Raw genomic sequence first — 13903 nt, 5'->3', positions numbered from 1 at the left:
TAGGAGCAAGCAGGACCCGGAACCAAACTATGTGGCATAAATTCAAACGGAAATACGTCACCACCTCTCGTGGCATATACTCCATTAGCAGGAGTATGAAAGACGTAAAAATAATTAACTATACTACATTTAGAAATTCTGCAACAGATTGGTGACCTGTCCAGGGTGTACCCCGCCTCTCGCCCGGAACGTTGGCTGGAGATAAGCACCAGCAACCCTCCCGACCCCACTAAGGGACAAGGGTGTAAAGAAAATGGATGGATGGATGGACATTAAGAAATTATATTTAAGCCTCGGTGCTACATGAAGCTCATTTTGAAACAATGCAAGTTAAAACAATATTTTGTAACCTGGTTGCAATTCTCTTTTATAATTACACAAAATGTCTTTATTATTTGTCTTGTTCCTTATCTTACTGAAACACCTCTGTCATTGTTTTAACCGTATTACTTTAAGATCGGAAGCCCCTCCTTTTTATTTCTTCTTCTGTGGTATTGTCTTTAAATTGTTTGCACCCCTTAGCCCCTCCCCTTTTGTCATGTCCTGCGGGAAAGGTGTGTGCTTTTAATTTTTCCATCTAAATACATTCAGTTTATTTATAGATCTATTAAGTTAATTTTTGTTATATACTTTTGTTTTGTGTACACTCAAAAAAATGAACCAAGGGGGTTATTACATTAACAAAATAATATAATGTACTTTTAACACAATAATTTCATGTTTTAAACAAAAACGTAATAAAATCATGTTGAATAAACAAGAAATTCAACAACTTAACGTATATGAAATTGAATCATGTTGAGATAATAGGATTCATTATAGTCAGACTGATCTTGTGCTGGAGGCGATGAGCGAGATCACGGCAGATCACGCGAGATGCTAGCGAAATTACGGAAGATCACGCAAGATGCTAGCGAGATCACGCGAGGTCTTGTGTCTAGAAAAACTTCAAACGGTTCTTTCAAACGGTTCAGTGGCTAATGGTGAGTTTTGCCAGATCTAAAATGACTGAATCTAGTCTTTATTTGCATGGGGATGTGAAACTGTAAGGAGTGTTGTTTCTCTCTGTCTAGTAGATATGAGCTGCTATCAGACCTATGCTAGCTACAGAATAGTACAGAGCCAGGGGGGAAGAAGGATGAGCAGCAATATGAGATTGTGATTGACAGCATTAAAACTCTCCTGCCTCTGACTGGTTGTTTCTAGCACTGGGAGAAGGCAGAAGTTGATTTTTCAGTTTTCACAGTATATCCCCCTATACTGCGTCCTTGTTTCAGACATAAATATTTCTTAGGTGACAGCTTCAGTTAGAAGTTTAAATAAAATGTTACACTTAATTTTAGTGATGGCATAATGAAATTAGAATAACAATTTTAAATATCTTTCAAATAGGCTGCAAGCCTCTGATCACTTTCGTTGTGACTTCCTTTGAATTTAGCCAAGTTTTCAAGTGTGTGACCCTATAGTTTACTGCTGGATTTTTGTGATTGTTCTTATTGTTTTCTGATCTCCGTATTTAGGAAAACACTGCTGAAGTCAGACGAGAGTGCATCCTCAAAGGTCTGTGTGCGTACCTGAATGAAGATCCAGAGAAGCTGGTGAAAGAGTACATGGTATGTTAATTTATCTTTGTCTACAAAAGAGGTGATTAGAGTTGGAGTTAATTGGACTTCCTGTAAATTACTAATACATTTAAAATAAGAGAAGGTAATTAAAACTCTTCTTTTTTCACTTGGGTACATTCAATTTTAATTTGACTTTTGAGATGTTTTTAATTTCTCCAACAGAAAAGCAGAATCATTAGTAAGATTGATATACTATACAGTTATGTTTAAGTGGGTTTAAAATGAGGATCTTTAGGTGAGTTAAACTCTACAAAAAGATTGTTGGCCTGTTTTATTGAGCCTTTGTTTCTCACAGCACTGTTTCATACGCAGACAGAAATATTAAGTAACTTTACCTAAGATCTGATCTTTTTGGAAATAACTACCACACATAGTCATGGCATTTCCTCCATCCAGAAAACAAGACAGGTTCTGCATGTATAAGATATTTGGTTTGTGTACAGAGTCAAGGCTTTGTACTTGCACATAAGTATGACTGGTTTGGAATGACAGTCTATGTGGTGGATCCTCAGACTGTCATTTCAATTGAGGAGAACTTGCCACAGAATATGGGGCCTATTTGGGATTCATATCTTCTCTTCATGATTTTCCATATAATGAGACAATATACCCTATTTTCCACACCACAAGGTGCACCATATTATAAGACGATTTTTGTGAAAATGTAAGATTTTTAGGCGCACCTTATGGTGCAGAAAATATGGTACCTTTTCTAAATGGAAAATCTTACCACTGGACTCACAATTAACACAGACAAGTCCTTGATGGACCTTAGTTGTTGGTGAGTCAGCCAAACAAGTGTAAAGTTATTTTTTTATTTAATGAGATGTGAAATCTTCCCCCTTAGGACGTTGATCAAGGTGCACAAATGGCCGTAGCCGAGACTGTCTGTGGAATCTTCGTTATTCGACCGGAGAGTGCAGAGCCTGGCGATGCCAATGAGGATGTTGGGATTGTCCTGGAGGGGGTGGAAGTGATGAACAACTTGGGCAATGTATCTACATTATTTTCCAAAGACTGCAGTCGAAAACTAAATTTTAATTGTTACAGTTTGCAAAGTTGAGCTAATTTACTGACTTTTTATGTTGTTAAGAATTTGTTCTATGCTAAACAGTGATCAACACAGCCCAGTTTTTTCTGGAAAAACAAAACTGACCTTTTGTTGTTTATTTAAACTTTCAACTCAGCTGTTTTTTCATCCATCCATCCATCCATCCATCCATTTTCTTCCGCTTATCCGGGGTCGGGTCGCGGGGGCAGCAGCTTCAGAAGGGAGGCCCAGACTTCCCTCTCCCCAGCCACTTCTTCCAGCTCCTCGGGGGAATCCCAAGGCGTTCCCAGGCCAGCCGAGAGACGTAATCCCTCCAGCGTGTCCTGGGTCTTCCCCGAGGCCTCCTCCCGGTGGGACGTGCCCGGAACACCTCACCAGGGAGGCGTCCAGGAGGCATCCTTACCAGATGCCCGAGCCACCTCAACTGGCTCCTCTCGACGTGGAGGAGCAGCGGCTCTACTCTGAGTCCCTCCCGGATGACCGAGCTTCTCACCCTATCTCTAAGGAAGAGCCCAGCCACCCTGCGGAGGAAACCCATTTCGAACTCCCATGCACCCTCCAGGACCCCGCTGAGGGTGTAGCTGTTTTTTTGTGCTGTGTGAAAAGAAAATGGATAACAATTTTGAAAATACAGTTTATGTTGTACTTTTTCTAATTGTTGAGTGTTTTTTCTTCTTTCAGTGTGGTCTTAAAACACTTAATTTAATAGCACTTAAGAAAATGTCTTTGAACTAACATAATTCAATCATGGAAAGATTTTCCACATGATTATATAGCTTTCTTTCAGCATGAAGCATGTTTGTTCAGCTAACTTAATTTTCATGAGTTGGATCAACTTAATTATGTAGTGTGAAGGTAACACTGTAAAATTAGTTGGGCTGGCTCTATTAAATTACATTGGGTCCAACTAAAGTAAATATGTTGAATCAACCACAAAAGTTTAAGTTGAGCCAACACATTTGCTTTCAATTGGAATAACCTTAAAAAATTAAGTTGAACCAACACATTTCCTTTAAATTGGAGTAACAGAATTACATAGTGCTGAAATAAAGCAAAGTAATCAGGTGGAAAATCTTTCCATGATTTTTTATGTTAATCCAAAGAGTTATTTCTTTCAGTGTAGGACTTGGAGTCGGCAGCCTTTAACACGGTTGTTTTGTCTTTGTATTCTCGTCAGAAATAAACAGAGAATCATCCGTTTGAAAGATAAACTGTGTCACTTGATAACCAGCACAACGCAGGAAAAGGATCCGGTTACACTTGGTGCCGTTTGGCCCTCTGTAATGTCGAATCTCCACTGCTGAAGCTGCTGCTCCGATGCACCTTTCCCGCCTTTGAGGTCTGGGCTCCGCCTTCGCTGCACCGCGCTTTTGCCCTGCGCTTTGACTGGCAGGCGTTGGGTTGCTGTATCCTGGCAAAGTCAAGTTTCTGTTGCTCAGTTTTGTGTACCCTGTTTTATACAAGGGAAATAAGTGAAAATTTTTTTTTTTAATTTTGTGAACTTTTTTTTTTTATTGTTTTGGGAAAATAAAACAAATTTTAAAACTACATAATCGTACGAATAAAAAATATTTTTTTTGAAGACGAGAAACCTGTCTGTTTATTACCCTTTTGCCTGTAGATAAGTTGTTTTTTGCTGACTGATGCATTGTTCTTTTTAATGGTGTTTATCTGTTACTCAATGTCTGACACTGAGGTTACCTTCTAAGAGTGATGAATTGGACCAGAGGGTCACTTTTAGTTTGGGGAGGGGCAAACATTACATGTCATTTGGAAGGGGTAGGTCTATGCCTTCTAGTGCATATGGATGTTCTGTTGTCTGAGCTGAACCCTCCACCGGTCCCTGCTGCTGACCTTAGCCAACTTATTTCTACTGAGGCTCTCAGTGGGGTGATTGCTGATTTGGCTAAGCAGATTGGGGATGCCATTACAACAAACCTTGGTGGGCTAAACCCACAAAGTCAATCACAGTCTCAGGTTGCTGACAGCCAACCTAGCAACCCGACCGATCAGTCACAAATGAGGTTTGTTGTTCAGTCTGATATCAGGGCACCACCATATTTCAAAGGTGACCACACTGACATCTTCTCCCTCCAGGAATGGGAGGGTTTGATGAGATGTTATCTGTCAAGAATAAGATGTGTGAACCCTGTAGAAATGTGTGAGATCATCACATCCAGACTTATTGGGAAAGCTAGAGATGTGGTTCAGGTGTCGCTTTGCTGCCAGCCTCAGTCATGTAGTGACAAGTTAGTTTCTACTGTTTTTAATATTCTGAAACGCAACTTTGGTGAGCTGATCTTCTCCAGTTTACCAATGAGACCAATAACATCCTGCCTGCTGATGGGGAGACAGCCATAGACTACTGGATTCGACTGAACAAGTCTATTGAAGCGGCTGATGAGTGTTTGCGTAGAAGGGGGAAGCAGGTGGAGGATCCAGGAGCTGAAGTTGTTACAATGTTCATCAACCACTGTCCTGATCCTGGTCTAGCTCTTTCCTTCCAGCGGAAACCTGTTGAGGAGTGGACTGCTGCTGAGGTCCAGAGTTGTCTTGATAACCATGTTGCGAGCCTTAGGAGACCAATGGTTACTATGAACAGGGCTGTTGGTTCATCTACAGACCCTGTTGTTCTCTCCTGTCTTCCTCAGCTTGGTGCTCAGTCACCCAGTGCTGCGTTGCCAGCCGATGCGGCACCATTTGCTGTCCGTTTTCCCCAAGCTGCTTTAGCATGTGATCGTTCTTCAGCTTCAGGGCCCTTGTATCAGCAGCCACAAGGGCCCTGTTGTGGCTGCTGATGTGGCCACCACAACAGGGGCTCCACAACTGACTCCCTTTCAGAATGCAGGTCCACCCAAGCCAACTTTTTCCTCCAGTTCAGGAGTCGAACCACCTCATCAAATGGCAGAGATGTTTGATAAAGTTTTCTCTTTGTGTGCAGCTTCTCTTGCTACAAAACAACATGGTCAACATATGGGGAGTTACACACGTGGTTCTAAACGTCCTCAGCATGCTCCATGCAGTTTGTTGCTCAGAGGAGCATACAACACATTCACACTGCAGACTATTCAGACTGTGTCTCAACTGCTTCGGCTCAGGACACATTAAAAGGGATTGTCCTAAGCCTCCTCATCATACACCGCAGCCATCCTCCCACTACCTTAGTTTAAACTAGAGAGCCTGTGTGATGAGAGGGGCAGCATGGGCAGTGTGGATAATACCCTCACAAATGCACTAGATGCACACTCTATTTATACTGAGTGTTGTAACGCTTCACCTGAGAACAGTGATGTGGTTTTCTTGGGGTCACAGAGAGTTCAGAGGGCTAGTGATTTGTTTTATGCCTCAGTTTCAGTGAGTGACCGATCTACACTGAGGGGTATGTTGGACTCTGGGAGTATGTCATGCACATTGAGCATGGAGGCAGAGAGCAAACTAAGTGTGTTGATTTGATCCCTCTTGCAGTCCCAGAGAATGTGGTGCTCGTCGGGTGTGGTGGCCTTCTCACGCAGCCTCGATGCATCTATGAGTTGAACATTGAGATCTATGGCTTCAAATTTACAGTATCGACATTTTCGATACCTGGCCAACATGATGAATTCATCATTGGTAGCAATGTGCTACCAATGATGAACTGAGGTCAAGTCCAAGCACTATGGACTTGACCTCAGTTTTTATTCAAAGAATGAAAACTGATTCGAGGTACTGGGAACTCATTACATCAGACACTGCAAACCCAGAGTGTGAGGAGTTTTTGCAGTTGCTGAGTTGTGTTTCTCGGTGGTCAAACTCTACTTTACCTGACAAGATTGGAACGGTCAGGCTCAGAGAGGCTGTCACCCTCCTTCCTCGTCAGGAGTATGTGGTTAGGGGGAAGCTTCCGTCCACCTCACCACTGTCATTAGGGGACACTGTGGCCGTCGAGCCATCATCTGCTCGTTCCACTCCAAAAAACATTTAGGTGGGTCGTGTAGTAACACTCATGTGTTACTACACGACCCACCAACCTTCATAGTTGGGTCCCTATGAAGGTTCTCAATCCAACAGACAAACCTCTGGTACTGCGCCGCGATGCTAAAATCGCTGATGTCTTCCCATGTGTTGCTGTGGAGGACTTTGCGTTTAGTCAGGGGAGATCTGAAGTGTACTGCAACCATTCTGCTGTTTCAGCAAGCTCATCACATCACAGTGCTGATCCAGTGCAGATGCTGAGATAATGTGGTCTACATGACATCGACATAGAGAGCTGTGAGGTGTCAGGTGAGTCTAAAAGACGGCTGGATGAACTTGTGGTTTCTTACCAGGATGTGTTCTCCAGGGGGAAACTGGACTGTGGTGAGGCTAGGGATTTTGTCCATCTCATTCACTTGACTGATGACCAGCCATTTCGCTTGCCTTATCGACGCATCCCACCAGCACATTATCAGCAGTTGAGGGAGGTCTTGTCTGAGATGGAGATGAAGGGTATCATAAGGAAGTCTATTAGTGAATATTCCTCCCCGCTTGTTATGGTGTGGAAAAAGTCTGGGGACATGAGGATATGCACTGACTTCTGCTGGCTTAATGCTAAGACCGTTAAGGATGCTCATCCATTGCCCCATCAGTCTGACTGCCTCTTGGTGGGAATGCTCTTTTCAGCACTATGGACTTGACCTCTGGTTTCTACAACATCCCTCTCCATGAGTCTGACAAACATTATACACCTTTTACCACACCGCTTGGACTCTATCAGTACAACCGTCTCCCACAAGGTTTATGCAACAGCCCAGCTTCCTTCATGAGGATGATGCTTAACGTTTTTGGTGACTTGAACTTTTCCAGCCTCCTCTGTTATCTAGACGACCTGTTGGTGTTTGCACCTTCTGAGGAGGAATCGTTAAAGGGGCTAGAGATTGTTTTCTGTCACCTGAGAGCTACCAACTTGAAGCTGGCCCAGAAGAAGTGTCACTATCTCAGGAGGTCTGTGAGGTTCTTGGGCCATGTTGTGGAGGCTGGTGATGTTTCTGTTGATCAGGAGAAGGTCAAGGTCATCTCTGGGTTTGACAAAAAGGACCTCATGAAGGAGGATGGCTGCACTCTGTGCCAGAAGAAGGTGAGGTCATTCCTGGGCATGGTGCTATTCTATCAGCACTTTATTCCAGCTTGTTCCCGCATCGCAAAGCCACTTTACGCCCTCACCGCAGGTCAGAAACGTAAAGTGAAGGGCAAAGGGCATGGGAAAGCTGGAACATTTCGTGTTCTAACTCCCCAGGACTGGACTCCAGCTTGTGAGAAAGCATTTGGAGACCTTAAAGCTGCACTCCTCAACTGTGTGGTGCTGGCACATCCTGATTTTGAGAGGCCATTTATTCTCTCAACCGATGCTTTATTGGATGGGCTCGGTGCTGTTTTGTCGCAGGTCCCGGCTGATTGAGAGATTGCTAGGCCTGTTGCTTTTGCCAGCAAGTCTCTCAGCCACAGTCAGTCCAACTATCCTGCGCACAGGCTCGAGTTCCTAGCCTTAAAGTGGGTTGTGTGTGATAAGTTCAGCCACTGGCTGAAGGGTCATAGGTTTACTGTGTGGACGGATAATAATCCTTTCACATATATCCTGACCAAGCCCAAACTGGATGCCTATGAACAGCGCTGGGTCTCTAAGCTTGCTCCATACACCTTTGAGATCAGGTATGTTCCAGGGAGACAGAATGTGGTGGCAGATGCCCTGAGCAGAGCCCCTTTTGTGAAGCCCTTGGCTGATCGCCTTCTGTCAGAGCCTTGTCAGGAACCTTTGGAAGCATGTCTGTGAGGTTCCTGATCACGCTGTGCAGGATGTTTTCCGTTTGACCTGTCAGCCCCAATCAGTGGACAGCTCTTCCTCCATTACAGCTGACACCTCCATGACCTGCGACGAGGTCTCCTCTCTTTTGTCATCTGTCTGCAGTGGAGATGCTGGTCAAGCTCAGCATGCAGCATCTTTAGCTGACCATCTGGACATGATAATCCCACACACCACAGGTCCATCAACAGCTCTTTGTCTAACTAACCTGTCTCTCACCAGAAAAATGACCCTGTTGTTTCCAGAGTTGTCCTCTATGTTGAGCCTGGACGCTGTCCATCAAGGCGGGAACGCTTTGGTAAAAATCAACTGGCTTTAAAAATTCTCAAGCAGTGGGACAAACTAACATTGCTGAATGGTGTTCTTTACCGTGTCATAAAAGACCCTCTGACAAAAGGTAAACAATTCCAGTTTGTGGTCCCTGATGCTTTGAAGTCTGTGGTTTTGACTGGTGTCCACGATAATGCAGGTCATCAGGGCCAGCCACGAACACACTCCTTGGCTCGTCATCGCTTCTTTTGGCATGACATGGAGAGAGATGTGCGAGATTATGTGAGAAAATGTTCCAGGTGTGCCCCGAGTAAAACCCCAGAGCCTGCGGTGAGAGCCCCTCTGGAGAACATCAGGACCAGTGCTCCGATGGAGCTGGTGTGCATTGATTTCTGGTCGGCTGAGGACAGCAAAAACAAGTCTGTGGATGTTCTGGTGATTACTGATCACTTCACAAAGTTAGCACATGCTTTCCCTTGTCAGGATCAACTGCTAAAAGAGTTTCAAAGAAGTTATGGAATGGGTTTTTCTGTGTTTATGGCTTTCCTCAGGGCATTCACTTGGATCAGGGCGCAAATTTTGAGAGTGAGCTGCTGGCTGAGCTTTTGGAGCTGAGTGGTGTCAGTAAATCACACACCTCACCCTACCACCCAATGGGTAACGGGACTGCAGAGAGATTCAATCGAACCCTGGGCAACATGTTGAGATCTCTTCCTCCACGTTCGAAGCACAAATGGCCTCAGATGATCCAGTTTCTGGCTTTTGTTTACAACTGCACAGTTTATGAGACCACTGGGTTTGCAACGTTCTATCTAATGTTTGGGAGGATTCCCAGGCTGCCTGTTGACCTGGTTTTTCGGAACGTTCTTCCCGACTACCACTCTTACGTCAAATCAATGGTTGAAAATCTGCGTTCTGCTATGCTAATGGCTGAGAAGAGTACCAGTGCAGAGCACAAACACCAATGTGACCAGTACAACAAGAGAGCCAAGGGTCACCCTCTGTCAGTTGGAGATCAGGTCCTGGTGGTGAACAAGGGAGCCAGAGGAAAGCGGAAGCTTTCTGATAAATGGGAGCCTGTGGTTGCATCCAAACCTGCTCTCCACATTTATTAAATTAGAGACCGTCATGGCAATGAGCGTGTGGTGCATCGCATCCTCCTGCTTGATGTGAACTTTTTACCCGTGGGACTGACCATGGATGGCAATGTGAACCGCCATGCTGACAGTGTGGTTAGAGTCCCCTCGGTTTCTGATTTACATGGAACAGAATGTTTTAGCGAGGCTCCTAGTGCTGTTCCTGCTGAGCCTTCCCTACCTGACTCCCTGTCCTGCAGTGATGAGGAGGACCGTACTGCTTCATGGGTTCAGGATGTGTCCTCAGCTTCATCAGTTGTAAATGGCGACCTGCCTCATGACTCTGAGAACTCCTCTATGGACACTGGAGTGCTGGCGACTCCTGGTTCCTTACCTCATCTTCCTGATGATGCTGGTTCTGTTCATCCTCCAGACAGTGTGGGACGGGATGTTGTTCGCCGCCTAACTTCACGCTTTGGGAGGGTTATTAAACCAGTTTGTCGCCTGATAGAGTCCATGGTTGTCATTGAGGCACTTTATGATAAGGATAATGTTCAGCCTGTTATTGATGTGTGAGTTTTCGAATTCTTGTTGTATAATTATAATTAGTTGTGTTACTTTAAGATCGGAAGCCCCTACTTTTTATTTCTTCCTCTGTGGTATTGTCTTTAAATTGTTTGCACCCATTAGCCCCTCCCCTTTTGTCATGTTGTCCTGCGGGAGAGGACATTTTTCCATCTAAATACATTCAGTTTATTTATAGATCTATTAAGTTAATTTTTGTTATATACTTTTGTTTTGTGTAGGACTTGGAGCTGGCAGCCTTTAACACGGCTGTTTTGTCTTTGTATTCTCGTCAGGTATGTTGTACAAAAATGTTTATTTTGTTTTTTTTGTAAGTTGTGAGAGCTGTTCACGCGCCCCTTTTGTCATGTTGTCCTGCGGGAGAGGACTTGGAGCGGGCAGCCTTTAACACGGTTGTTTTGTCTTTGTATTCTCGTCCAAAAAAAACTGAGAATCATCCGTTCGAAAGATAAACTGTGTCACGGTCCATTCACTTGATAACCAGCACAACGCAGAAAAAGGATCCGGGTACATATATATATATGTACAGCCTAACCCCAGGTCTGCTGCGACATGTAGGGATTTTTATGTGATAAAACGAGGAGGATCTGATAACCTGAAATCCTTTACTCTCCCTCCACTGCTGCTATCATCTAAGAGCAAAGTGGTGTTTGATCTAGCCTGAATTAAAAGGTGAGGGACAGAAGTATCCCGCAGTACAGCATGAAGCTAGGGAATGTCATGCTGAGCAAATTTGGTTCTGTCAAGTAGAGGCTGGTATAATTGAGACCAAAGGTAGTCCATCTTGTGTCCTGAGGGAAGTTTCCACAAAGCCTCATCTGTACTACTTCAAAGGCAAGGGCTTGATGTCACTCTGCTCAGAGATCTTTATCCCCCAATCTCCCTGAGCCCAAGATTCTGCTTGTATCTTTACAAGCAGAATCACATCATTATCATAGGGAAGTAAATAATTCTGCGCGGCTGCAAGCTCCAACATGTTGACAACAGCTCTCCTTGGTTTTTCCACAAAAGGTTCTCAACCAACTTCCCATTTCTCAATCTAAGTCCTGTTTGTGAACAACTGACTTTGTTCTATTGATGTTCAACGGCCAAAGAACTAGCTTTTGGGCTTAATCATCTGAAAGCACATCATTGGCCTCCCAAAGGTACATTGTGAGTAACCTCAAAAGTGCATCTAAGAAAAGCGAGCTGAGGCCAAGAGAAAAAAAGGAAGAAATGGAGCACGGTGAAGATGTAGAGAGAGATAAATCTGGTTTGTGTTACCATTTATCATCATCCATCTGTCTTTAAGGCTTGGCTCAGATCTCTGCTTGTAAAATATGTTGATGAGAAGAAAGAAACGGCAGCCAGCGAGGGAGAAATTGGAAGAATTGATTAGCCAAGTGAAAGGAGGGAAGGAAGGGTGCCTCATATAAGAGGAGAGAGTAAATGAAGCAAGTGGAAAGGAGGACAGATGAATCAGGGAAGATGAGCACAATGCTCTCCTTCAGATCAATGCTGCAACTTTGAGGCCGCTGCAGGAGCTCTACATGCAGAGTTTTTGTCTATAGACAAGTAGACAAGTTGCTTCACCTCCCACCTGTCAGATGCTGATTAGAGCTACCAGAAAGCCATGACAGGACTTCCACTTCCCGCAGACAAGCATGCCTGTTTTACAGTTTTGTCTGCATAAGATTTATGGTTTGTGTTTGAGATTCAAAGTGCATTGAAAAGAGGACAAAAGCAGTGGTGGGAAGTAACGAAGTACAAGTACGTCGTTACTGTACTTAAGTACAATTTTCGTGTATCTGTACTTTACTTAAGTAGATTTAATAATGGATACTTTCTACTTTTACTCCAGTACATTTTACAGTAAGTATCTGTACTTCCTCTCCTTGGGCTGCCACCTTATTGTGGTGGAGGGGTTTGAGTGTCCCAATGATCCTAGGAGCTATGCTGTCTGGGGCTTTATGCCCCTGGTAGGGTCACCCAAGGCAGACAGGTCCTAGGTGAGGAACCAGACAAAGTGCAGCCCGAAGACCCCTATGATGAATACGAACTTTGGACTGCGTTTTCCCTCGCCCGGACGCGGGTCACCGGGGCCCCACTCTGGAGCCAGGCCTGGAGGTGGGGCACGATGGCGAGCGCCTGGTGGCCGGGCTCAGCCCGAAGAGGAGACGTGGGTCCCCCTTCCGATGGGCTCACCACCTGTCCGAGGGGCCAAAGGGGTCGGGTGCATTGTGCTATGGGCAGCAGCCAAGGGAGGGGACCCTGGCGGTCTGATCCTCGGCTGCAGAAGCTGGCTCTCGGGACGTGGAACGTCACCTCTCTGGTGGGGAAGGAGCCGGAGCTAGTGTGCGAGGCTGAGAGGTTCCGGCTAGAAATAGTCGGCCTCACCTCGACGCAGCCCCTCTCAAGGAACCAGTCTCCTTGAGAGGGGCTGGACGTACTTCCACTCTGGAGTTGCCCACGGTGAGAGGCGCCGGGCTGGAGTGGGCATACTTGTTGCCCCCCATTTGGGCGCCTGTACGTTGGGGTTCACCCCGGTGAACGAGAGGGTGGCCTCCCTCCGCCTACGGGTGGGGGGACGGGTTCTGACTGTTGTTTGTGCTTACGGGCCGAACGGCAGTTCAGATTACCCACCCTTCTTGGAGTCCTTAGAGGGGGTACTGGAGAGTGCCCCTCCTGGGGACTCCCTTGTTCTACTGGGAGACTTCAACGCTCACGTGGGCAATGACAGTGAGACCTGGAGAGGCGTGGTTGGGAGGAACGGCCCCCCCGATCTGAACCCAAGCGGTGTTCTGTTGTTGGACTTCTGTGCTCGTCACGGATTGTCCATCACGAACACCATGTTCAGGCATAAGGGCGTCCATATGTGCACTTGGCACCAGGACGCCCTAGGCCGCAGTTCGATGGTTGACTTTGTCATCGTCTCATCGGATTTGCGGCCGTAAGTCTTGGACACTCGGGTGAAGAGAGGTGCGGAGCTGTCCACTGACCACTACCTGGTGACGAGTTGGCTCCGGTGGTGGGGGAGGAAGCCGGTCAGACCTGGCAGGCCCAAACGTGTAGTGAGGGTCTGCTGGGAACGTCTGGCGGAGTCCCCTGTGAGACGGAGCTTCAACTCTCATCTCCGGCAGAACTTCGAACACGTTCCGGGGGAGGTGGGGGACATTGAGTCTGAGTGGACCATGTTCCGTACCTCCATTGCCGAGGCGGCCTATCGGAGCTGCGGCCGCAAGGTCGTTGGTGCCTGTCGCGGCGGCAACCCTCGAACCCGTTGGTGGACACCTTCGGTGAGGGATGCTGTCAAGCTGAAGAAGGAGTCCTACCGGGCCTTTTTGGCCTGTGGGACTCCAGAAGCAGCTGATGGGTACCGGCGGGCAAAACGGCATGCGGCTCGGGTTGTCGCTGAGGCAAAAACTCGGGCGTGGGAGGAGTTTGGAGAGGCCATGGAGACAGACTTCCGTACGGCTTCGAGGCGATTCTGGTCCACCATCCG

The 13903-nt window shown here is 46.0% G+C and overlaps 1 protein-coding gene across 1 annotated transcript in view; it reads left to right on the top strand.

Annotated features, from left to right (window-relative positions):
• The first annotated feature begins 974 nt into the window (after positions 1 to 974).
• Positions 975 to 13903, top strand: part of LOC145552129 (uncharacterized) — a 35098-nt gene continuing 22169 nt past the window's right edge. Inside the window, exons 1-3 of the mRNA XM_081608529.1 lie at positions 975 to 983; positions 1521 to 1613; positions 2473 to 2619. Of these exons, the coding sequence (XP_081464655.1) occupies positions 981 to 983; positions 1521 to 1613; positions 2473 to 2619 (243 nt within the window). The 5' untranslated portion in view covers positions 975 to 980. The remainder of the gene's footprint in view (positions 984 to 1520; positions 1614 to 2472; positions 2620 to 13903) is intronic.

This window comes from Poecilia reticulata, chromosome 7 (genome assembly GCF_904066995.2).
Source record: "Poecilia reticulata chromosome 7, P_reticulata-male-v2, whole genome shotgun sequence".
Taxonomy (NCBI): domain Eukaryota; kingdom Metazoa; phylum Chordata; class Actinopteri; order Cyprinodontiformes; family Poeciliidae; genus Poecilia; species Poecilia reticulata.
Note: the sequence above shows the minus strand (reverse complement) of the source record. Positions and strands in the feature narration are given on the sequence as shown.